This window comes from Corvus moneduloides, chromosome 23 (genome assembly GCF_009650955.1).
Source record: "Corvus moneduloides isolate bCorMon1 chromosome 23, bCorMon1.pri, whole genome shotgun sequence".
Lineage (NCBI taxonomy): Eukaryota > Metazoa > Chordata > Aves > Passeriformes > Corvidae > Corvus > Corvus moneduloides.
Genome location: NC_045498.1, coordinates 2,379,261 through 2,404,689, shown reverse-complemented (window position 1 = coordinate 2,404,689; position 25,429 = coordinate 2,379,261). Strand labels below are relative to the sequence as shown.

General features: G+C 45.0%; 1 protein-coding gene, 1 long non-coding RNA gene and 1 other non-coding gene across 3 annotated transcripts in view; all 3 read right to left on the bottom strand.

The window, feature by feature from the left end:
- The window catches only part of PPP1R8 (protein phosphatase 1 regulatory subunit 8), a 43,976-nt gene that overhangs the window by 5,171 nt on the left and 13,376 nt on the right, over positions 1 to 25,429 (bottom strand). Inside the window, exons 9-11 of the mRNA XM_032132041.1 lie at positions 9,032 to 9,092; positions 2,244 to 2,397; positions 1,442 to 1,662 (exon numbers count right to left, since the gene is read on the bottom strand). Of these exons, the coding sequence (XP_031987932.1) occupies positions 1,442 to 1,662; positions 2,244 to 2,397; positions 9,032 to 9,092 (436 nt within the window). The remainder of the gene's footprint in view (positions 1 to 1,441; positions 1,663 to 2,243; positions 2,398 to 9,031; positions 9,093 to 25,429) is intronic.
- Positions 5,695 to 5,859, bottom strand: LOC116455195. Its single transcript, XR_004244332.1, has one exon.
- On the bottom strand, positions 18,226 to 22,994 carry LOC116454903. The gene is made up of 3 exons (XR_004244235.1): positions 22,911 to 22,994; positions 21,769 to 21,908; positions 18,226 to 21,504 (listed from the first exon to the last, which is right to left on the bottom strand). It is a non-coding gene; the product is annotated as an uncharacterized LOC116454903 (long non-coding RNA).

Below are 25,429 nucleotides of genomic sequence, written 5' to 3'. Positions count from 1 at the left end.
CAAACACTGTCTCTCCCTCTTCATTAGCTAACTTAGGGAACAGGGCAGCATTCACAGGTATCTGGCCATGGAAACAGTGTGGGAAACCACTCCAGCCTGGGGCAATGTTAGCTGGAAAGCACGTCCCTGCAAACCTTGGTAAGAGGATCACTGGCATAGTAGTAAGATTATTAGGTCCATGATTCTGGGAAGCAGCATGATCACAGGTTTATCATTGCAGATAAGATGGTTTGGGTGTATCTGACAGCAGAAGGCACCTCAGACTATCTTCAAAGCCAAGAAATTAAGAACCTGAACCTAAGGAAGTATTACCCAGGGAAGTTGTTTGGTCACCGTTCCTGGAGATACTTAAAAGACATTTAGACATGGCGCTTAAGGACTTGGTTTAGGGTCTTGTGGGCCTGTGTGACAGACTGAAATGTCAATGGCTTAAACAACTGGCCATTTGCAAACACAGTGGGTGCTGTTCCTTTGATGCACAAAGGAACAGCCCAGGCACAGAGGGCATGAACACCAGAGGATGACTATGTCAAATCAATATGTGTTTAGCAACAAGCTGGGTTTTGAACCAGATTAAGGGAAAAGGCCCATGAGAAGCAGATCCTGTGAGGTGGGATAGTGCTTTTTATCAGGACAATGTCCTGCCTTACACAATGGCTCAGTTGTAAAACTACACTCCCCAACTCTCTGATCCCTCCCCCACTGGGGAAGGTACCGGGACATTCCCATTCCCACCTAGAGCTGAAGGTTTTCTTCCCTCTGATGGGGCATAAAATGGCTCAACTGCGCTGACGTGAGAGGCAGGGTCATGTGTTGGAAGGGTCATAAACCATCAAAGACTCCCGAGGTGCCCCAGAACTCATTTCTGGACCTTTCACCAGAGGACTGCACGAGATCCACAGTCTTGCAACAAACAGTGTAAAACTTCCCCTTCCCAGAGGAAGCCATTAAACTGTTTTGAGGGCTTTCCTCACCCTCATGGATCAAGACTTCAACCAATGGACATCAAGTCTTGTTGCTGGACCCATGGGTGATGAGATCTTTCTACTCACATCCTTTCTTTTCGTTATATATTTTCTTAAGTGTTACTTTTATAATTTTATTTTTCTATATTATTATAGATAATTATAACCAAAATGGCTACCTACCTCCTTTCCATTGCAACCTAATGGTTCTAAAATAAACCCTATATATATTTATTTATAAACTTTGGTCATTCAGCATTGTTTCACTCCAATCTGCCCCAAGAGATCTATTAACAAGAACCTGAGTTAACCTTGTCTTCAGGGGTGGGTCATAACAGTTTGGTAGTGTTAGATTTATGGACTTGTTGATCTTAAAGGTCTTTTCCAACCTAAATGATTCCATGACTCTAAGCAAATGAGTGCAGAATGCTGTCCTAGCTGGAAATGCCATCAAGGCAGTGTGCCATCATACTCACGTCCAGTTCTGTCTCCTCCTCTGGCAGCCCCAGCAAACCCTTGAGCTCCTCATCCTCACCCCCCATCTTCTCGTCCCCTTTCACTGCTGACGGCAGCGTCTGCGGCTTCTCTCGCAGAGTGTACGCACGGGTGGAGGCTCCAAATGAAACCGTGGAGTCAATGGGGATCTGTTGGGGTTTGTGAGCTTCCAAACGGATATGACCCAAGAATGTGCCATGTGCTGAGGACATCAAAATGCAAAATAGTCTGTTGAGCTTGGGATTATGGTATTCCAGTTCAAGAATCTCAGAAACTGTAACAATTGTTCCAAGATACAAGGCACTGAGTGACTGCTGAAAGCATCAGCTGTGTAGACCCACCATCTCACACACTGAGATAACACACACCAGAAATCCTCAAAAAGTCACTGGAAATAAATTACAAACACCTTTTGTTTTCTGTATTCCTGCAGGTCCCAATGTACAGTGCAAAAAACCACCTGACAGGTTTCAGACCTTGAGAAATCACCCTCAGAAGAGAAGGCTTCACTAAAATTGTGACGGGAAGGTCAAGTCACTTTCCTCCTCTCCTTAGGCCTCTTACAAGTTAGAAATTTTTGAAACACCCAGTGAGGCAGCTGTAGGCTGACTGGAGCAAACACTCCTTTGCCCGAACCCTTGTCTTTCCTTATGATGCAAATTCCGATTATATCCATTTGCCCACAGTGCAGACAACAACGGAAAAGGAAAAAGTGCTTCAGATTCAGAATGTTTAAACACTGAAGTATAGCCCTTCTGTCTGGTTAAATGCCACACTACTTACTGCTGTTCAGATCAATGAGGAAAACCCTCTTGAGATGTTTGTGATAGACCAAGGCAGCATGGACCCGAGAGCAAGACTGGTGGTCAATGGTAAAATCGCACAGATCAGGATTTCTCCCAAAGAGATAGTATTTCTTCTCATCAATGATGAGTTTCTGAGGTAGAATATCAAACAGAGAAGCATATTAGACTGCTAGAATCTTTTGGATCTTCCTGAAAAAAATTCAAGAACATGAATAAATAGAGCAAATTCAAAACAAAGCATCAACAGTTCATCAATATTTCAGTTTAGTCTGGCACTGTTAAATATGTAAACTCAAATCTGCTCTTTATAAAATCAGAACAGCTGAACAGGGGAGAGTCCCAGTTTTCCCTTCTTTACCAGCCAACACTGGACAGGTCTGGGAAGGACAGTCACTCTTCAAAGCATTAGATTACCTCACACAAGAGATGTTCTCTTGACATCTGCTCCCAGAGATTTTAACACATTCCTCGATGAATGACCTCAGGCTTTGTCTAAGGTAGGAACCCCTGCTCGGTGATCTCTGGTCTGATACAGGACATCAAAAATACACTTCTGTACAGAAAAGGACCTACAGGACATTTCAGGCCTCTGGTATAAAGATGCAAAACTATACTGAGTATGGGTTACTATTCAAGTAAACCATTAATTTCAGGTATTTCTTCTTTATACATCCTAGTTCTAATCTCTTAGTTAAAAAAGATCTTACAAACCTTAGTATCGGTTACATAAAACATCTCTATAAAGTGAGGGACACGTTGACAAAGTCCTACAGTATTTATGTCACCAGACCATGTTGTTGAAGAAACTCCTTGCACCTGAATGCTGCAGTACTGAGTGGGGCATGTGCAGAACTTTCTCACTGGATCCCAAGAACTTCATCTAATCTGTACTCTCCTGCTCCAGCTGCACAAGGCAAAGGCTGGCAGTACATTCCACATCTGTTAACAGGCTTCTCCTGCTTTTTGAAACATTTACCAAAGCCCACATGTTTCAATAGCATCATCCAGGGAATGCTGAGGATACATCTTCCATTGAAAAAAACCCATGTCTTGGTTCAGGAGAGCATTGCTTCCATGAGATGGTCTCAGATGAACGAACAATCTGACTACTTGAGCACCTGGATTTCTCCCCGTCTCCCTGCATTCCCAGCTATTCAATCCTCTCCTCAATCCCACTGGCACGTGTCTGAGCAAAGTTTTTGGCCTGAGAAGCCTTTTTTTCCCTGCGTTAATCTTTCCCCATTTGAGTGGGCTGGATTAGTCTCTTTGGCCAGACGCATGTCCCAGCTGCTCCACGGAAGAACTGGATTCCAGGCACTACGGTGGGTGATGCCAAGGATCTCTCTCTCTCTGGCAGCAGCATTTCAGCCAGGCAGGAGTTTGCTCCTCACTTTGCTAGTTACAAACCATCTGCTCAGTTACATCCAGCCACTGTGTGGCCAGGTCCAGGGGGCTGGTCCGGGGGTTTTCTGAGCCATCAGATGACACGAGCACCCACAAAGTCACTCATTCTGGGGCACCACCAAGTCATACAGAAAATAAGGAGACAGACTGGAACAAGATGCAGTATTTATACTCCCCTGCCTTATCTGCAAGGTCAAAAATCCCATATGGACCTCAGCTTCTCCTACAGATCACCTTGCAAATCACATCTATTTACTTGCCTACCAACTATGAACTCCAAGGTTTTAGCACTGCTACAATCACATGTCACTTTCTCACTGGTTTTTTTTCTGATTTTTTCCTCCATACATGTGCTCTGTATTTTCCAGGTTGGACTTTCCGGCGTTCTGCTCAATATCTGTCAGGCCCCATGCTGCAAGTTCTCACCATCTGGTATTCAGTAATAAGCATTTATTTCTCCATGTTTAGAAGAATTAATTGAACAACCTGACTCCACACTTGTATACATCATGACAATTTTACAATTGATTGGTCCCTCAGGTAATACTCTGTTAAATGTCTTATTCCCCACCAACTCAAGGTATACAATTTAAGCACCAATTCGTGACAGTGACTGCTTTGTGTAATCTACTGAATAACATATTTTGGCCTCCTGTCTTAAAAAAAGAGTATTTAGGTGATCAAGGTATGTATATTTATCAGCTCTGACACGTACTACTAAACCAAATAACTTCTAAACCTCTGGCTAGTTTCAACCAGCACTACAAGATTATTAAATTTCAAGCAATTCTGTGAAAACAATCAGCTAGATAGAATGGTAACTCCATCAATCCCCTCAGTGACACACAGGCTGGCAGAAAATCCCAAAGAGTGCCAATACTTAGACTTCAACCACAAAAAAAAATCTTTGTGAGTCCACATCTCATTTAATAAGGCAGCAATGACACTTCAATTGACAATTCACGTGCAAGTACACGTTCTATTGACAAATGAAGTGCAAATGCAAAATGCAAGTGATTTTCTTCCAGCTGGGAGATGTAAAACATGCAGGTGTCTCCCCTGAATCGGTTGGTCTGGTGCAGAGCAATGCATCTCAAAGCCTCAGTACATTCAGATTTAAACCATGAGAAATCACTATATTGAGTTCATTGGGTTCTGCTCTCACCTGCCCACTTTATCACTTTCTGTCTCTTCACAAATGCTGGTTTTCACAAGACCCCTCAGAGTTAACCAGAAAGTATAAGCCACAGATGAAGATCTTAAACTAGTATGTAGTCTCCTCAATCCTTTCTGTTTTAATTTTATTTCATTTTTTATTCCACCTGTAAACAGACCCCTCCACTTCCTCCCTGTATGCTCTAGACATCAGTGTGCCTTTGTGAGGCTTTTCCTTGCATTTCTTAACCATCAATCCATGTGTCTTACTGGTATTTTCCCTTAAGATTAGAGTTGTTTCATCCAGCTGTTGATCCATGAACACCGTAACTGTTTGTTACATCACATCTTTTGAGGAGCCCTGGTTAGGTTTTCTGGGGATTTAATTTCCCAGCATTGGATTTATATCCCATAATCTGGAGTTCCTTACTCATTCAGTTTAGCACTCTGACTCTTCTCACGCTCAACACCTTTGCACTAGTGAATTCTATGATTCCACACTGTAAAAAAGATGAGTATTAACTTTTCCTTTAATTGCAAATTTGAAAGTAAGTCCTATATAAACACAGCTCTGATAACACGTGGAAGCTGATTTATTTCTCCACAGTGCTCAGCTCTGCAAGCAGTTATCTCACAATTTCAATTACCATAAAAATTGATCAAACTATTTCTCATAATTGCCCACAACTGAAACCAAAAGCATCCTTTAAGTTTTGATTTGCACCTGTTACACATAAACAATACTGCCCTGACTGGCCAGCACTTCCAAGAGATTTCGCAAAGACACAAATTCATGGAAATATTGCAACAAATCATCAACAGAGAAAATAATTTTATTGCCTTTAATTCAAGATAATGTTTCCAAAATGTTCTGTGCCTCTGAGCTATAACCCAGTGTCTTCCTTCACACACTGAGCTTAAACACTGCATGGCTTGTTTTGCTGTTGCACTTTGCAGACCCAGCGATCACAGGGTGACCCTCAGGCCTCTGCACGAGGCTGGGACACTGATGGCTCGGTTAGTATCAAGTGCTCAGTAACCCACAGGATTTAACAATGGTCTTCCTTGGTTTCTGCTGGCTACCAGAAAAGACAGAAATGAAAAACTCTCTGCCACCTGTATTAAACAGGGAAACACAAGGATCACATCCAAGTTCTGTTCATTGCTGCACACTTGCCACGCATACACACAGGAACTTGTTTCAGGTAACCACCACAGACTAGAGGATTAAAGCCATCACATGTACACAGTGCAAGGCCACAATGCAGCTATGCAGGCAGGCGTGTGTGCTCCATGGAACAGCCTGCCAGAGCTGCCCACAGAGCCAGCTCTTCCCACGGTGCCTCACAGCCCCAAGAGTGGCAGCCAACCAGGCCTCTGTGGCACACACAGGTCCTGCGCTGAGCCAGCCTGGCACGCTGAGGGCAGGCGAGCTGTGCCTCACCAAGCTCAGCAACGCTGACAGCCAACAGCAGCAGGTAAAACACAGCTCCACAGGCACTCCCCAACCTCTGTGCGATCCCATCCTCCACTGAACCTCCGAGTACCCAGACAGCAGAGTGGCAGTGGCTGCTAACAGCGCTCAGTGCTCTGTGTGGCAGCGAAGAGCAGCTCTTCAGGTTATCAAGAGCTGATGGTAGGAAAAGGGAATTGGGATGCTTGTACCACCCACCTTTCCAAAACAGACAGACACCAGGCTCACAGAGCCAGCTTGGGCCTGTCAGCTGTGGGCAGCACAGCCTCAGAGCCTGACAGCACCAGGACAATGGTCCTGGCTCTCAATTTATAAACACATTTTCTCATCCATTGCTAAAACCTGTGGTGCATCGTCAGCTTCCATGTGGCATTTTTCTTTTTTTTCCAGTCCTGACCAGGACTCCCATGATGGACATTCACCTGGCACCTGAGGAGCCATTCAGTCATTCGTGTGAACTCTTTATTCTAAAGCTCTGTCCACACTCAAAAATCCAAAAGAAACATGACATGAAAAACTCCACAGAATCAATCCCTCACATGGGAAGGCTGCACTATGCTTGGTCACCTACCACATACCAAAAACCACAAAGTCACTGCTGTGTAGCTTTGCTCCTTAAATCTCATTCATGGCCTGAAAGAGATACTGGAAAACTCAGTGCCAAGAGCAGGCCCTACCCCAGGTGCTGCTGCCAGGATGGCATTGAGACGACTGAACTCAGGAACAATCCTACTGCAGCTCTCTGAGCTCAGAACATGATTCTGAATGTGTAACAGTGGCAGGGGAGGCAGAACACGGCCCTTATTGAAGACAAACACAGTGCAAGGAGTTTGAGAAGTGATGGGAAGTGCTGCTGAGAGTGTCCTGAGTGCTGGTATGAACCAACTCAGCCATGCCTGGTATGAGCCAAAGAGCTGCTCTGAAGATGCAGTGAACGTGTACACTACCTGTGTACCTGTGTGCATTATCTAACTCCTTTCCAGTCAAGGCTGACCACAGATCTCTTGGGTCAAGACTGGCTTTGTCAGTTTTCTGCCTTTAAATCCAGAGTAAGAGCACTCTGTCAAAAAAGCAATGGACTGTAAAGAAAAGCCGTGTTTATAAAGAAAAACCTCATTTCTGGCCTGAAAAAACACAAGTTTATTTGTGAGGCACCTATTTGTGACATCTCTATCTGCTTTCCTATCCACTGCAAATACACTGGTAACTTAACCAAATTCCAAACAGTGAATCTCTCCTGCTAGACGCCAAAAGGAACACTTAATACTGTTCCATGTGGTAGCATACACTAAATACCAGCCAAGATCTTAAGCTGTCTAGATCTTGATATAACACTGATTTCTTCATTTTCCAAATTTTTGTTCCGAAAAGTTGGCTCAGCTTTACTGATTTATCAAATGATGGGTAGGGATCTAGTATCGATACCCAAATGAGATGGACAAAGACTCTCCAACAGCTTAGAGTTAGAAAGTGTATGTTCATTCCAGCGCCCGACAGCTGCGTGGGATAGCTCCCTGATACACAGTGCAAAGATACAGCAAACACAGAGCTTATTTATCTACAGAAATTATGAATATCCAAAATACAAATGCATATTTATAACATTAACATCTCCCATTCTCCGCTTTGTATGGAAATTAGCTTAAATGTCATTAAGCATCCATAGTGTGTGCTCTGAATGGAGTCGGTGGTCTTTTATTTGGGGAGCAGTTCCAAATGGATAAAGTAAAACTTGTCTTCCTCATTTTGACCTTTTTGCCCCTCTGAGTTTTGACAATACTAATCACTTTGGTGACCTTCCAATTTCCTCTTGCATGACTTTTGGATTGGTTCTCACAGAGGGACAAAATTCGTAATTGTCCTTGTTCCTTAGACCAACTTATCAAATGTTTCTGTTCCTCATTCTAAGCACAGCTAAACAAACATAGAAGTGACAGATGATCAATTATTCAGTAATCAGTTACTCACATCTTAAAACTCGTTTCAGGTCCAGCTCTTCTTAACTAACTATTTTAATTAACTCTAGCTGGGCCCGAACTCACTCTTATTCTAACAAATTTCAACACAGCTAGCCTATAACTAAAATCTCTATGTTTCTTCTAAATTCTGTTTCATTACAAAGCTTTGCTGCCCAGAAACATTTCTTTTTCAGTCAGCTTCACGTTAGGAGTCTCTCCACAGATGAAATATATTCACTGTTTTGGGTTCTCTCTGTCAACCATGGTAAAGGAGACTTTTCTTTATTTATTACTTTCAGTGTAATGTAAGAAAAAATACGAAATAGAGAATGAGGTGGTGCTGTAATAAAAATAACTCGCTGTATCTGTGCTGATCACAACACTGTTTGCAGATCCTGAATGTGGGAGGAAAAATCAAACTGTATTTCATACTGTAGGACAGAGCAGCACTCTTGCAAGATACAGGATGCCTGTTTAAGCTGACTGTAATGCAAAATAAAAAATAAACTGACCAGACGGGTTTCTAAAACAGGCCGTACAAAGGGAAGAGGTGTAACTGATGGAAGCCCTGCATAGCATGAGGCTGCCTTAAAGGACAGGCAAGGGAAAAGTCATTTCATTAATTGTTTCAGAGCAAAACAAACTGATTTGAAGACAATGAATACATGAGAGAAAGGAAATACTTATGAGTAAGTGTGGAAAATGATGGGGAATGTTCTACTGCTGATGCCTATGTACATGATACACCAAATCCATCAAACCCTACTTCCATACCTCAATGAGTTTGTCTCCTTTGACTACATCCAGGTGTAAGCCAGGTGGTGGTTTCCCTGCCCTGGAAAATAAAGAAAGGAAAAATATAGTATCAAAATATTTAATAAAAATTTTATTAGTATTATTGCTGCTTGAGCTACAGACCAAACCTACACAAATGTTAGCAGATGTATTTTGGGGAAAATATGAAAATCCCTAATTTTCTTTTCCTCCCTGCAGATTTCTTCTGACAACACATAAACCAAGATTTTTTAATGGTTGATTTTAATCAACAATTAATTTTTTAATGCAATGGTTTTAAAGATTGAAGGTAACAGGACATGAAGCATGTCAAACATTACCTCTCCAGGTGAAAACCATCTGATTACACAAGAAACAGAGCAACTCCTGAGAGCACATGATATGAGGCAGCAAGAGACCAACAACTAGAGATGGGGATAGGCCGGGACTGTTTGCTCAAGGACTCTGTTTTCTCATGTCACCCTCAAAATAGCACATCTCTACCCTTGGCTGCTGAGAGGAACAGAAACTTCTACCACCTTTCCCCTCTAGGCTGGTAATGGCAAAAACCTCAAAGGGCCTCTGCGCACACCTGTAATATTATAAAAGTGCTGGCCAATAGCCAGTGCTCCTCCACACTCACCTATGATCACACTTCCCTGCCAACACAGGTGACACAGAAGAGACTACAGTCCTACAGGGACCCCTGCCCTTTGGCAGCATGGTCCTCCCCCATCACATTCCACACAAACAGCAGACCAGCTCCCCTAGCCCTACTGCTCCTGCTCACCTCCTGTGGAGCAGATTCACCTGCCAGCAGTGTTATTCCCACCTGTGCAAAGGGAGCTCAGAGGTCCGAGGGACTCAGCAGATCACAGCAAGGCAAGGCCAGCACACGGGTGAACCCATGAGGTCTAGCAGAAACATACTGGGCATTTACAGTGCTCAAACCCAGGACTCTGCTGTGGTACCAATACCTTGCCCTACACCACACAGGATCCTTGGGCTCTTGGCAGCAAAGGATCTTTTTGTGCTTAGGTACCTCAGAATCTGCATCTCTAGTACTTCCTCACAGATAACATCTCTGCTGCTTGTCTCTAAGGCTGGACCAGCTTTCCAGGCAAGCAGCAGTGACCTAGTTCTCGGCTGCACTGCTGCCCAGCTGAGGAACTCCGCAGAGATCATGTTCCCATTCTGCTCAGTGCACGAAGCAAGCCCAGAGAACAGTGACAATGGGGACTGATGTTCTCAGGGTGGCTGGAGAAGAAAGAAAGGTCACTGGTAGCTGAAGTTGTTTGAAGGGGTTAAATATAGGCGTTCACATTTCTGGGGTATGCCTTACATTTGTTGGTTTCTTCTGTGTTGCAAGGTCAGCTCCCCTCAATAATTTCATAGAAGAATACAGTCTCCTGTTATTTCTGCTTCATTTCTTTCCCAAGCATTTTCCTTTCTTGTTTTCAATCCATTACACCAGCCTGCCCAGATCTCTCTGTCCCGTTCTGAATTGACCACTTGGGACTTTCACAAGTTTTCTTGTCGGGCCCTTCTCAAAGACTGTGGATATACCACCCTAACAAGTCTATGGTTAATATTGACTCTTATTGTTTTGGATGAACAAATAGCAGCAGCAAAAGCAGAGGATGCTAAGCTCCAGCACAATCCGCTGAAGGGGTGACTTGACCACTAAACTGGGATTACGGTGATGTGGGGGACAGACCACCAAGCAGAAATGGGCTCAAAGGTGAGATCAAGTCTGTGTGATGAGTTGAAGTCCCTCCAGCACAGCCAGGGAAGCGCCTCCTCTTAGGTACTGCTTGAGCAACTTACAGCCAGGCTACACCTAAGCACTGCTCTCCTGCTGTGCTCCCTGCACAGATCTCAGTGCTCAGCGTTCACTGAACAACAGGTTTCTTTCATGGATTCCTGTCCACTTCTCAGTATTCCCTCTTTCTGCCTCTGAGCACTGGAAAACTTGTTTTCCCCCCTTCCTCTGAAATTGCCAAGTTCTGGTTACTCTGCAACACAACTTTTGGTAATTTTCACACACCAGCCTTACTCTGATCAAACAACTACTTCCCCAATTTTTTTTTTCTTTCCAAATAGGTAAACCTTTCAACAAATTCATTTTCCAAGTCTGCTTCTTACTCAGTCTGGCCTCTGCTTTTCCTTTCAATGATCTCTTCCTGGATACTCAATGGTCAGCCTGTCCTAACACATTTTAGCAACTTCCTCCCTGTACCTGTTAGGTCACAGGAGAGCCTCCATGATCTCTAGTACAGTTGAATCCTGTCTGATGATCATATTTTGCCATATACCAGCTCTGCTTTTTCATTGCTCCCTCTACTTCTAGTTTCACCCTTGCTCTTATTTTTACTCTGCCTTTACCCTCAACTTTATTTTGAACAGATAAACCAAGCCCAGAAGTATTACAAGGTAGTGCCTTCAGTTACGAATTAAAGTGCTTGAAAAATCTACCGATACTCTGTCTTCTTTTGAACTGAGAGTCCTTTGTAGGCAGTATTTCCCCCATCTACCTATCCTTGCAAAACACTGAGCACAGGAAGGCTGTAAATACTGATTATGATACCATGAAAACAAGTTCACAGAAGTAATTTCTGACAGAAAACTCCTTTGGAATATTTAAAGTCAGTATGACAGTTCAGGCTGCCCAAGTTAGAAACCTGAAAAGCCTTTTAGTGAAAAAAGTAGAAAGATTTTCCAGTTTTATATTCAAAACTAATTAGCTCCAGAGTCACCAAATATCAGAAGTAATGCCTGGATTTGGAAGTACCAGTCACCCTTCACATGCTCTGCCCCATCAGACCTCTCACCTCATGGATCAAGGAGTAAAACATGAAAGGAAATCTTTAGCAAAAATCTCCTAGAAGAAAGTTTGTTAGAAAGCTGGCCCTATGCTGTTACAGCAGAGCAGTTTTCTCCCCTCTTATGTCCAGTGTTAAAAGAAAAAAGTCCTTTTCCACTAACTAATGTACTAAAATCTCCACTGAACTAATTTTCCTACACTGTTCTGAGGGATGAAGAATTAACTTGAGGTCAGCAGATTGTCCTCTCTACAGAACATACAAGAAATAGCCCTTAGCACTGCCCCAAGGGCAATGCTCTCCAATCACAACTTGGCTCCAGCACAAGTGCTTGTGTTTGAAAATGAGAAACAAGCAGCTCTTCCGTACCTTCCAGATGGTGCATCACAGTCCCCAGTGCCTCCCCAGGGCAGCATCCTGCAAGTGACCTGAAAATAACACCTGCGAATGCACTGATTGTGATGGTCACTAGTTGGGTGAGTTTGACTGAGACACAGGATGTTCTGACTGTCTCCTGAATTGCCAAAGCTTCCAGGGAGATGTGAAATCTTCCAGAGAATTAACAGAGCTGACTGGCAAGAAGAACATGAGCGTTACCAGTATCATTAAAGGAATTCTTTGGATCAGAGAAAAGATGAGAGGATATACCACACTAGAGCTTTTCTTCTCTAACAGTGAGTTCAAGGAACTCAAAGAAGTGTCAGAAAGTAAAGAACTGATAAAAGGAGTGACAAACTGCAAACCCTAGGCACCTTCAGCCAGGCACTCTAACAGAACTCAAATACCAGTTTTCTACACTTAACAGTTCAGCAACCTATTGCTTAAACCACTGTCCAACAGAAACGCAGATATCAACTGATGCTGCTAATTTTGAAGTGTATTTCAGGAGTGATCTGGAAACAACATACAGCAAAGTCAAGTTCTGACCTAGAAAATGGTGGAATATTTCATGTGGAATGGACCTACAACGATCAGCCAATCCAATGGCCTGTCCAGGGCTGACCAAAAGCATGTTATTAAAGGCATTGTCCAAATGCTCCTAAACCCTGACAGGCCTGGGGCACCCACCAGCTCTCTCAGAAATGTGTTCAGTGTCTGACCACCCTCTCAAGTAAAGAGATGTCTCCTAATGTCCAGTCTGGACCTCCCCTGATGCAGCTGTCACAGAATCACAGACTGATTCAGGTTGGAAGGGATCACAGTGGATCATCTGGTCCCACCTCCCTGCACAACCACAGGATTGTGTCCAGATGGCTCTGGAATATCTCCAGTGAGGGAGACTCCACACCCTCTCTGGGCAGCCTGTTCCAGGGCTCGGTCACTGCACCAGGGCTTGGTTCTCCCTCATGTCCAGGTGGAACTTCTTGGGATCAGTTCCTGCCTGTTCCTCTTGTGCCATTGCTGGGCCCCATGGAGCAGAGCCTGAGCCCTGCTTGGAGCCCTCCCTGCAGACAGGGACACACAGGGCTGAGGACCCCTCTCAGCTGTGTCTCCTCTCAAGGCTGAACAACCCCAGCTCTCTCAGCCTTTCCCTGGCAGGGAGATGCTCCAGGCCCTTCCTCATCTCTGCAGCCTCTGCTGGCCCTGCTCCAGGAGTCCTTGTCTCTGCCGTACTGAGGAGCCCAGAGCTGGGCACAGCACTGCAGATGTGACCTCACACACATGCTATCACTGGATACCCGGGAAAAGAGATCAGCACCTGCCTCACCATGCTCCCTCCTCAGGACACTGTAGGGGTTGCATCGCTGAGCAGAACCAGCAGAGACAGGAAATGATTAACAGCCAGCCCAGAACAGGGATCTATCTTGTCTGCACATCAACACTCAGCACTTCTTATCCTTTGGGAAACTGATGATACGTGGGGATGATGGTTCTTCAAAAGCCAGAGAAACATTTTTTATTGGATTAAAGATGGACCTTTCTTTGGAAAAGACATAATCTGTTCCTTTCAGTCCTGGTAAAAATCCCAAGATGACAATGACCGTGCTGGAAGAACGTCTTGTTTGACAGAATACAACCAAGCACTGAATGAGCCTCTGTTCTACTTAAGAAGAGCTAAATGCCCTGGGAAAGGAGTTGACATGGTATTTGGGTAAAACGGATGTTTATTAGCCAAGTAAGTTGACTTTTTGCAAGAGAAAGCGGGCATATTCATGCATGAGGAGAAATGACTAGGGAATTGAGACTGGCATCTACTCCAGAACTGTTGTTCCCCATCTGTACAAGGGATGGGGAGTTACAAAATGGGCTGTTTTCATACTCTAAATATTTTTAATGGGGTGTTGAGGTTTTGGTGTTGTTTTTTCGTGGTTTATTGGTGTTTGTTTTTGTTGGTTTTTTTTTGTGTGTGCATTTTGTTTTTGTTTTCTTATTGCAAGATGAACTTTGATTAAAATTATACTCTTCAAAACCTGCATACAAGCGGCAAACTATTTACACAGTGGCCCATAATCCTGTATTCATGTTTCTCAACACCATTTCTCCTAGAAAAGGAAAGCACTATTCAATCAGGAGGGCAGTGCTGCTGCTGTGGGGTGTCAAGAACTTTACTTATCTTTCACATTCTTGTGGAATTGTATCAAGCAGATGAAAGTGACAAACTCAGGCCAAGGAACCTTCTGCAAAATAAAAACTGCCTTCAGTAACCAGTATCAGGTGCCTCACACAGGGAAACTCTCCCAGTTTCCATCAGTTACCAACTCAAAGACTTCCTGAGCCATGCTTGCCAACCACTTAAACAGCCACGTAACTGAACTGCTTTTAGAACCCACGTAAACGATGCATTCACAGAATTTTACGCAAATAATTTCATAGATCATCTAGCGATAGCTGAAGCACCTTCTCCACTATTTGGCCACAGATCTGCTTGCTATTAATTTCATTTTGCAAACTCTTGTCCTTCTCCTCAAAAGGACAGGAAACGCATTTCCTGCAGAACCTCAGCTCACTATTCAAGACACCCAACACCTCTCTCAGCTGTTCCTTTCCAGACTGAAGAGCAGGCTGGGCTAAGTATCTCTAGTACAGCTTCCTGTATCTCTGATTAACATAATACTTAAAAATAATACTTGAGAAAAGGCATTCACACGGGTTTTGAATGGCCTTAGGCTGAAGGAGGGCAGGGTTAGACTAGGTATAAGGAGAAAACTGTTCCCTGTGAGGGTGGTGGGGCCCCTGGCACAGGTTGCCCAGAGCAGCTGTGGCTGCCCCTGGATCCCTGGAAGCGTCCAAGGCCAGGTTAGACGGGGCTTGGAGCAAGCTGGGATAGTGGACGGTGTCCCTGCCCATGGCAGGGGGTGGAGTAAGATGAACTTTAGGGTCCCTTCCAACCCAAACCATTCTGGGATTCTACTGATGCCATGATCATTTTTTTGCCTTTTCTTTTACACCCCTGTTATACCTTGTTACAACTTCTGTATTCTTAGTGCTTTTTGCCTCCATTCTTGGACTTGTTTGCCAAGCTGAGAGACTCAACATTTTAGAAGCTTCGTAGCCGGGGATCAGTGTGCCCCAGAGCCCAAGGTCCTCTCCAGAACACATTCTGTAAGCTCAGATAGAACCATCCAGGGGAAGGCTCCTTGGGGAGGGGGGCTCATTCAAGCTTCTCATTGGGGAATTTTTGATAGATATGCTAATTAGTAAGACCTATAATGATATACCAGATCTTTTGGGGGTGCATTGTGGTGTGCATTTTGGTGCATTCGACCTGGACGTGTGCACCTAAAGATCCTTAAAATAAATACCAAGGTAAAATCCCTTTTTCCCTTCTAACCATGTTTGACTCTTGATTTTAGGACCAAGAAAAGGCATCACTATGAATCTACCAGAATTACTGAAGACAAACAGGAGGATGTAAACAAGGTTTCTACACTGTTGTTTTTAAAAAAAGCTTTTGACCAAATTATGAAATGGTCCAGTGGAAATTAAGGTGTGATGGGGAAAGGAAAGACTAGACCAGCAGGCGAATGCAAATTACTTAGAGTCAGGAAAAAGGAGGGCTCTGTGAGGGCTCTGGTTTCTTTATATGCAGTCTGAAAGGAAAGAGCTAACAAACAAATGAGGAAAATCACTGATGACAACAGTTATGCGGGAAACTCAAGTCAGATTCAAATGCTACAAATGAATCTCATGATACTGAACTACTGCTTGAGATAACATCCTCAAGTAGTTGGGATTTGGCACTGCTGAATCCATGCTAGAATACACCACCTGAACCACACAAACACAACAGAAGTTCCAGGCTCCTTACTGCCACTCAGGAAAGATCCAGAGCCGTGTGACCATGTTCAGAAGGAATCAGAGGAACACTCCTCAACAGCTGACACAGCAATGGTATCAGAAGGAAGAAACTATAAATGCGTAACGATTTAACATCATGAATGCTGTATTAGCTCTTGTTCTCTTGTGAAGAAGGAGATGCTAGGGTGATAACCAGGATGGATGGCTTCATGGATGGTAAGAGAGAAAAAAATAATGGAGAACATACCTTCAAAAGCTTGGAAAAAACATGATAAGTATCCATTCTCTTTGTCCCCTCAATGAGCAGGGCAAAACTAGAGTATACACTGTCATGTGAAACACAAGAAGCAAGGAGCCCTGGATCAAAAACCAGCTCTGGATCTGAGTGTCTTTTCCAATACTTACATCATTTGCGCTGTCACTCAGCGTGATGGGATAAAATTTTAATTTAACAAAGGAAACTTACAAAATTTGTGGAGATTAGGTCTGGTTTTAATGTTAAACATGATCACTCAGACAGAGCCTTCAGGTCCTCAAATCCCTTTGTGCCTGATGGCCAAAGCCCAGAGTGCACACAAGAGGACGGAATACTTCAGACATGCTAAGTTACTGGTCACTACCACACTGTGACAGGAAACCCTCTAAGCTGTTGTTTTCAAAGATTTCAGCCAGTTTTATGCTCTTTTCTATAAAAAGAAATCAGAATAAATAAAATTCTCCTCTTACCAAGATATTTGTTGATCACAAAGCTGTTGCTTATCGTGTGCACCACTAATGGAAATGAGTGATGTGCCCTTCTCAAAGCACAACACACACCACAGGAACTGAGCCCAAGCCAGCACTGGAATTGGATTAGGTGACAATTGCCTCTGCTTCTTAGAAGCATCATTCTTGCTAAACTTCCAGTTGTAAGAAACACAGCTTAAAAAGCCTATGGTTCAGACTGGATGATTACAGACCTTCCCTGAATTTAAAACAAACAAACAAACAAAAATAAATTGCACTGTGTTTTCAGGAAGATTTCTGATTAGAAACGTGCCTGCTTCGATTGAACAAAGCATTCCACTTGGATTAAAGCATTTGCCCAATTTCACTTTGGCAGTATGCACCTTTTCTTGTTACAGTGCAGTTCCACACAGAACTAGGTTTTACTAGCTTGCTTTGGTTCCCTTGGTTACTTACTCAGGAACAAAGTCTTCATGGAATACAGTGAAATTTGGAAATTGTATAAAAAATTTAATTGAGAGCAAGGCCATAAATATTCTATTAGAGACAACTTCAGGTTTTATGACATCAAAAATTAATTCAAATTACACTGAATTAAATAGGAAAATTAGTATTAAGTAGTGAGCAACAATGGAACAATTGTTTCATAAGATTATTCCTACATTTCCAGAGCGAGAGCAGATATACTGGAAGTGTAACTCACTTGCAGAAATCAGAGGGAGACAGGACTGTAGCGTTTATGCCTACCAGGAAGACATTTGTATTCTGACAGCTGGATTTCCACATAATTTTTTTATCACATAATTCTTCTTATTCTTTCCCTTCAGTTATAAAAAATATTCCCTTTTTAAAGTAAAGGTAAGCTTCATTAAGTACATGTAACACAAGACTACGCATTTTCATGAGCATCTTTTACAACAGCACTGACACTTCTCTAGCTCACACGCAGAATCCCAGAATGGTTTGGGTTGAAAGGGACCTTAAAGATCACCCAGTCCCACCCCCTGCCATGGGGAGGGACTAGCACAGGTTGCTCCAAGCCCCATCCAACCTGGCCTTGGACATTTCCAGGGATGGGGCAGCTACAGCTTCTCTAGGTAGCCTGTGCCAGGGCCTCACCACTCTCACGGGGAAGAATTCCTTACCAAAATCCTATCTAACCCTGCCCTCTAGCAGTGGGAAGACATTCCCCCCTTGTCCTGTCCCTCCACCCCTTGTCCAAAGTCCCCCCTTAGGCACTGGAAGGGGCTCTGAGGTCTCCCTGCAGCCTTCTCTTCAAGTGAACACTACCAGCTCTCCCAGCCTGGCTCCAGAGCAGCGGGGTTCCAGCCCTTGCAGCATCTCCATGGGCTCCTCTGGACTTGCTCCTACAGCTCCATGTCCTGTGCTGGGATGCCAGTGCTGGAGGCAGCTCTGCAGGTGGGGTCTCACCTGAGCAGGGCGGAGGGGCAGAATCTCCCTTCCCCTGCTGCCCACGCTGGGGGATGTGCCCAGGACACGGTGGGGTGGTTCTGGGCGCCAGCACACATGGGTGGGGCATGTTGAGCTTCTCATCAAGCAACACGCCCAAGTCCTCCTAAGGGCTGCTCTCCATCCATTCTCCACCCAGCCTGTAGATGTGCTTGGGACTGCCCCAAATTATTATCCATCAGGTACAGTAGTAGTGTTTTCATTGGTTTTTGAACAGTTGTGTATTGCTGGTGACTGATGGTCACCCTGTGCTTAGACTATATACTTGTGTATCTGTTCTTTTATTTCTGAATATAAACTTGGCTCCTTTTACTTCTGAATGGTTATTTTCTGGCTTCAAGAAGTTCTTGCTCTTAGTCTCCATTTTCCACTATACACTTCTGCATTTTATCTTGTTTTTACTGTCCTGGTCTTCATATTATACCAAAAGGATTGGATAAGTCTCTGGTCTCTATGCTGATCACACTTATGTCACTAACAAGTATTGTAGTCACTTTTGTCAAGGTAAGTAATAAAAAAACCCAATACTAATAGGGTCGGCCCACAGACTATTCAACTCTTCAAAGTCAATTCTTTGTAAGTGCATGGCTCTTGTATGAATCCTCCACTGCGTCTTAAAATGATCATCTCCTGTGTGTCCTGTGAGAAACAGTCTTGAAGAGAGATGGTCCATCTGACAGCCTTTCGCAGACACAGCACCTCTGCTTCCCTGCTTTGAATAATTAGTCCCTTCCCTACATGCCTGAGCAGCTGGACATGGTGACGCTGGAGATTTCCCACAGCAGCTGCATGCATGGATTAGCTGGCCTTATAGAAGACATCAACTGCTTACAATGATCAGCAATTAAATATTTACAAGGGATACCACTGAACAAAACCAAGTTTCGGCACAGGTTTTAAAAACATTTAAATACCCACAAGCAAAGAAATCTTTCTTCTGTACTAGAAACAGAAAATTGTGTTTCCTTGCTTTCTTCACCTCATGCTCCACAGGCCAGGCCGTATCCATGTAACAAAGAAAAACCATTTTGGAAAAGAAGGCCAAGGCCATTAACACTTTGGAATGTGCCAAGGAAGAGAACTGAAGTTTTACAAATCAGGATCTCTTCCACAGGGCAGATTCAATGCTGACATGCCCAACAAGGTTACAATATCTAAATCCAGCTGAAACTCAGAAGCCTGACCGAAGTAAGTTACTACAAGAAATTTTGAGTTGTTGCTATTAAGGACATAGACAGGACAGCCATAATTCTATTGTGTTAGCTTAAAATTAGGTCAATTATTTGGGCTTCTAAATGTGGACTCAGAATCTAAATTTAGCCACTTCCTAAAAATCTTGGCCTCTGCGACTACTGTACATACCTTCATGTCCAACTTCAAGGACAGGGTGGAATTTGCAGAAGTCTGGAGCTCACACTCTCCAGAAATCTGTGTAAAAGCATTGCCAGGAATAGCCAGTTCTTGGCCAAAGAAACTAACGAGAAAGAATTGCTGCCTTCAAACAAACTGTTTCTAATGTATGTCCATTCCAGGACAAACCTGACATCCCCACTACTGGTGTGTCAAGACAGAGTAAAGAAAGAGTCACAATTCCAAACACAAGTTACATTAGGACAAAAGTACAGCCAGGCAGTATCCATTAAACATCTGATGGTCACTTTGAAACTATACACCAGATACTCTGTACCTCAGAAAAATCACTTTTACTCCCTAAAACCAGCTCAGAAGGTTTGCAAAAGTCTTAATCAAACTAAGATGTGTAATTGTTATCTAAAGACATTTTCTCATCTCATGGTATAGCTACATTTGAATCTACAGGAAGTATGGGCACCATCTTTATTCCAACTGTAAATGCACAGCCTAAATCTTCGCTAACATGTACAGAGGAGTTACAGTACATGCACAGACACATTCTGGCATCGGCAAGCACTATTCAGATGGCAACCACTGTTTTTCATCTGTCTTAAGCAAGTTTAGCTGCTGGAAACACAAGGAAAGAAATAATAAATATTTTATGGATTATGAAGAAGTAACCTATAACAACACAAAACTAAATCAAAGCCACAACTTAAAACTGAAGAAAACTGGGAATTTCAGTGCAGAAGTCTTTTCTCAAATACTATCCAAGTTATGGGAGAACAGGTACAATGATGGAAGCAAATTTCAAAAGCATGGGCAATAACTTAAAGGCAAGGAAAAAAGCTACTCCTTTTGATTATATCTGAAATGTATTTCTCGTATGATTGGTGTTCACAGGCCCCAGCCAGCTTTCCTTAGAAGCAGGAAAACAAATAGATAGGTGAAGACTGTGATTTTGATTTTAATAAAGGTCGATGAGGCTGAAGATAATTCACTACAGAAGAATCTGCTTCTGACTGTGAAGACTCTCTGCAACTCCATGCTTTTGGTCACCCAAAGCTCTTGGAATGAAGCCCTACAATGCTGCCTATACAGGATACTTTTTGGTGCTTGTGCAAGACTAAGCTTCCTGCAGGATACCCTTTACACCCTTTTAAGTCAGAGCTTTGAGTAACACCACTATTGGCACCTGCTACTGCAAACCACCTCCACTCTGGAGAATCCTACCTGGGAAAGGCCCATCACTGATTCCACCTTATACCTGTGCACTCTTCGGTTGGCTCTGAAAGGAACAAATACTTTAAAACCATGAGCTGGAATCTGCAGCTCAGTAGATGTCAGCAGAAGGCATCCAGAGCTTTAGTGTGAAATATAGTCTACTTATTTTGCAGAACAGAAAAATAACCAGAAATAAATAAATCTACCTGGTAGGAGCGCTCCTCACTTCTACAGGATGAGGCCATGGTTATCAGCAGCCAGCACCACCCAACACTTCCCATTTTGGGTTCACTATTCAGCAGAACACAAACACTGTGACTGGAAGCTCTCCAGACTGGCTCCCTGCTAGTTCACTCTTTTATTTTTATTCTTATGAAACAACAGCTTTTGGGTTTCAAAAGGAGCATGAAGGAAAAACACAAAGCTTTCCCTGGTATTAGCTGCCATGTCTGCACGTGCCAGCTGGCCAAGATCAAACTGTATCAGGCACTCCTTTACTTCACAGGTAAAAACACACAAATGGCCCAACTTGGTCCCTAAAACCATTACAATGCACAAACATACAATTGAGTCCAAGAGAAAATGAAAAGTTTCCTTACAATGTATAAGGAGAGAGTCCAGACAGGAACTTTGCTGTACCTGAGAACAATTTTGGAATATTATTGTAAAAGGACATTCAGGTTGCAATAAGTGAATTACAAAAAAATCTTAAAAATGTGAGAACAGAACAGGACCTGGCACCCAAACACGTTCCCCTTACTCCTGGGTTTGGATCATCTCCCAGATTCAACCTCATTTCTCATCCACCACAAGATTGTGCTTCAGAACCAAACCAGGGCAGGAACAGAGGAAAACTCTCTGTCAGACCCTGCCCTGCTGCAGCTAAAGACATAAAACAGGTACCTGAAGAGGCCCTCACAGTTACAGGTGTTAGAGTTCTCCCTTCCAGATGGGATTTCTTTACGAATTCTTCTGCAATAGCACGCAAGCCGCTGAGACTGAGCATTTCACAAGCTGTACTTCCCCAGCTGCTCCATCTACAGCTTTCAAAGGTACAAGTAATTCCAATTTACCACGGAATATAACACATATTGTGATTACTGTTGTACAAAAACACTAGGAAAAAAGTAAAATAGATGATACTTTAAATTGCAAGTTGAATACCCAGAATAATTTTTGGCTTTATCTAGTCAATTGTGTCATCATCTTATGGAACACCATCCTGTCTCATGTAGATGTTTATTATTGTGTATATTCAGCACAAGAAAGACCTTAAAATAATGACGATTTCTTTTCCATGAGAGAGTTAAATGGCTGTACTAACTAAAGCAGGCACTTATAAACCAGGTCTAAATTAAAACGCACTCATGCACTGAGCACTACCACAAAGCACTGAGAGGCATAACACAGCTGAGTGTGCAGGGACAGCCCGGGCTCTGCAGGGACAGGCAGAGCTGGACCACAAAACTGCTCTAGTTCTCAGGTGCAGTGGTGTGCCTGTGCGATTTAAAATACAAGTGCTAGAGCACTGGGTAGCCATCCCAATGCTCTGGCACCCAAAGAAGACAGCAGAGCCAAGATCTCTTCACTGATGCATCACAAACGAACAAGGATACCCTGATTCAAAGCTCTACTCCCGGCAGGAGGGCGAGGCAGGACATTTTCAGGGATCCCTTCCACCGCGGGCTTTCCCACGTCTAACCCAGCCAAATGCATGGTCGCGATGCTTCTTCTCCGACACCTCACTCAGCCCTGAGTTCTTAACTCAAGATAATAAACCCCCCAGGCTACTTTCAACCTGACAGATTTCCCCCACCAGATACATCCCTTGAGCAGGATATTTAATTTCTACCACACCGCATATTCTGTCTGAGCTCTTGGGAAAAGCCCCGGCAAACCGGGGAGGGCCCGGGGCCACCCCCGATGCTGTCGATGGCGGTACCCGCAGGGCCGCGCCCGGGCCCGGACCCCATCGGTCCGGCCAGCACTCTGCGGCCCCAGGGAGCGCAGCCCCGCACCCCTCATTCCCCTCGGCCGCCGCTCACCAGCTCGGGCACTCGAACAGGGACCCACCGCCCGCCGAGGCCGCGCTCGCCGCCATCTTGGCTCTGCCCCATTCAGCCGGCGCGGGGCACCATGGGAGGCAGGGATCGGCGCGCGGCTATCCCGGCGCACCCCGCGCGGCGCCGTGATGGGCGGGGCCTAATGGTGCCCCGCCCCCGAGGGCTCGAGCCGGCCCCGCCCCTGTAACGGAGAACGGCCCCGGTCCCGCCCCTGTAACGGAGAACGGCCCCGATCCCACCCCTGTAACGGAGAACGGCCCCGGTCCCGCCCCTGTAACGCGGGAACGGCCCCGGTCCCGCCCCTGTAACGCGGGAACGGCCCCGGTCCCGGCTCTGTAACGGGGGAACGGCCCTGGTTCCGGCTCTGTAACGCGGGAACGGCCCCAGTCCCGCCCGTGTCACGGGGGAACGGCCCCGGTCCCGCCCCTGTAACGGAGAACGGCCCCGGTCCCGGCTCTGTAACGGGGGAACGGCCCCAGTCCCGCCCCTGTAACGGAGAACGGCCCCGGTCCCGGCTCTGTAACGCGGGAACGGCCCCAGTCCCGCCAGTGTCACGGGGGAACGGCCCCGGTCCCGCCCCTGTCACGGGGGAACGGCCCCGGTCCCGCCCCTGTAACGGAGAACGGCCCCGGTCCCGGCTCTGTAACGGGGGAACGGCCCCAGTCCCGCCCGTGTCACGGGGGAACGGCCCCGGTCCCGCCCCTGTCACGGGGGAACGGCCCCGGTACCGTCCGTGTAAGGCGGGGACAGCCCCGGTCCCGCCCCTGTCACGCGGGAACGGCCCCGGTCCCGGCTCTGTAACGGGGGAACGGCCCCGGTGCCGTCCGTGTAAGGCGGGGACAGCCCCGGTCCCGCCCCTGTCACGCGGGAACGGCCCCGGTCCCGCCTCCATAAGGCGAGGACAGCGCCTCTGGCCAAGCAGAGCCGGGGTACGGCTGCGGTACAAGCAGACACAGCTGAGCCGGTACGAGCCAAAAGCCGCCTCTCTCCGGTATCAGCCCGGAGGCCGCAGCTGCCCCAGGGCTGTGCTCGGAGCCCCCACCCCGAGCGCCGCAGGCACAGCCACGCTCGCTCACGGCCCGGGCTCTCACGGCAAGCCAGGCTCCCCAGAATGTTTCCAGCAACTCCGGAGCGGTAGAACACACATCCGAGAGCCAGGCACACCGTGCCAGAATACTGCAGCAACAGGCACGGGAGTTTCTGACGGTGACTTTTCAACCTTGGGAACATTAGTGAAGACTTTAAAAATAGTGTCTGCAGCAGTTCTACTGCCACGATCAATGATGTGCAGAGAGGAGAGAGGAGTCAAGCAGTTACAGAAACCCTGAGCTCAGCCACCTGTAGCTGTGTCCTCAATTCCAGTTTCCAGAGGACTAGAACAGGCTAGAAGAAGGATGGAGCCTACAAATAATGCTCCCTTTTAGGCCTGGTGAGGAGCTAAGTGCTTTTGTTCTTATACGGCAGTGTGACACCCAAAGGATTCTGCCTGGCAGTGGGCATGCACAAATCAATAGCTTCTACCATTTCCAAGGAAAACTTCAAAAAAGGAGGAGAACAACACTGAGTTCCCTTGCTTTCAAGTCAGATCACCAATGGCTCCACATTCTAGTAAAAGGTAAATACTCAAGAGCTGACTCAATGCTGCTGAGGTAAGAGATTCATTTTCCTGGCATCAGCTATTGTACAGGACTCTGCATAGAAGTATTGTGTATGTCCTTGTGAAATGAATTTTGTGTTTTCAGGTAGTTTCATTCTGAAAAATCAAGGATCACAGAACTAAAGCTGCAGGAAACACTACTGTACTGATATAAAGTCTTCTACTCTGCTTAGAGAGGGAACTGCAAACACACATGTGCCAATGTCTAAACTGCAAGAGAAAGGAGCTCTGACAGAGGCTTTTAAAAGTGTTTATTGATGATTATTAGATGGAATGATGGCGCAATAGTGCAAACCACTGTGCAATTGGGAGAACACTCCCTTCCCAGCTTTCACGTTTACTTTATTACAGAAGAGACATGGAATGAGGATTAAGGATTAAATACAAAATGGGTCAGTATGCTGCATTTACCACCCCCCCTTGGGCTTTGGACAGATTACTGTTCCCTCAGTGCACGTCAGTTCAGAGCTACATCGAAGTGGGGAGTGGCTGCTTGTTCTGCTCAACCCTATGAGCTGGAAGCAGCAATCTTTTTCATTTGCACACACATTCTCAGTCTGAAAATCCTAGCACTTCACTCAGGCAGTTTCTGCACTTTCTGTTTCATAAAGAATTGAAAATACCAAATGTTCACAAGCCACACATAATACTTACTAGAACACTACAAGTGAGTTTCAAGAGCACTTCTTCAGAAGCAAGATTTCTGCTAACACTCTTCACTAATCTTGCTAGCTTGTAAACTTAGGTGCCCACTTCCTCATTTTTAAGTGTTTTTCTCCCTGGAAGCTTCTAAAAACAATTGAGAGTGAGCAGCTGAACTTTTTATACTTAGTGCTTGAGTCAG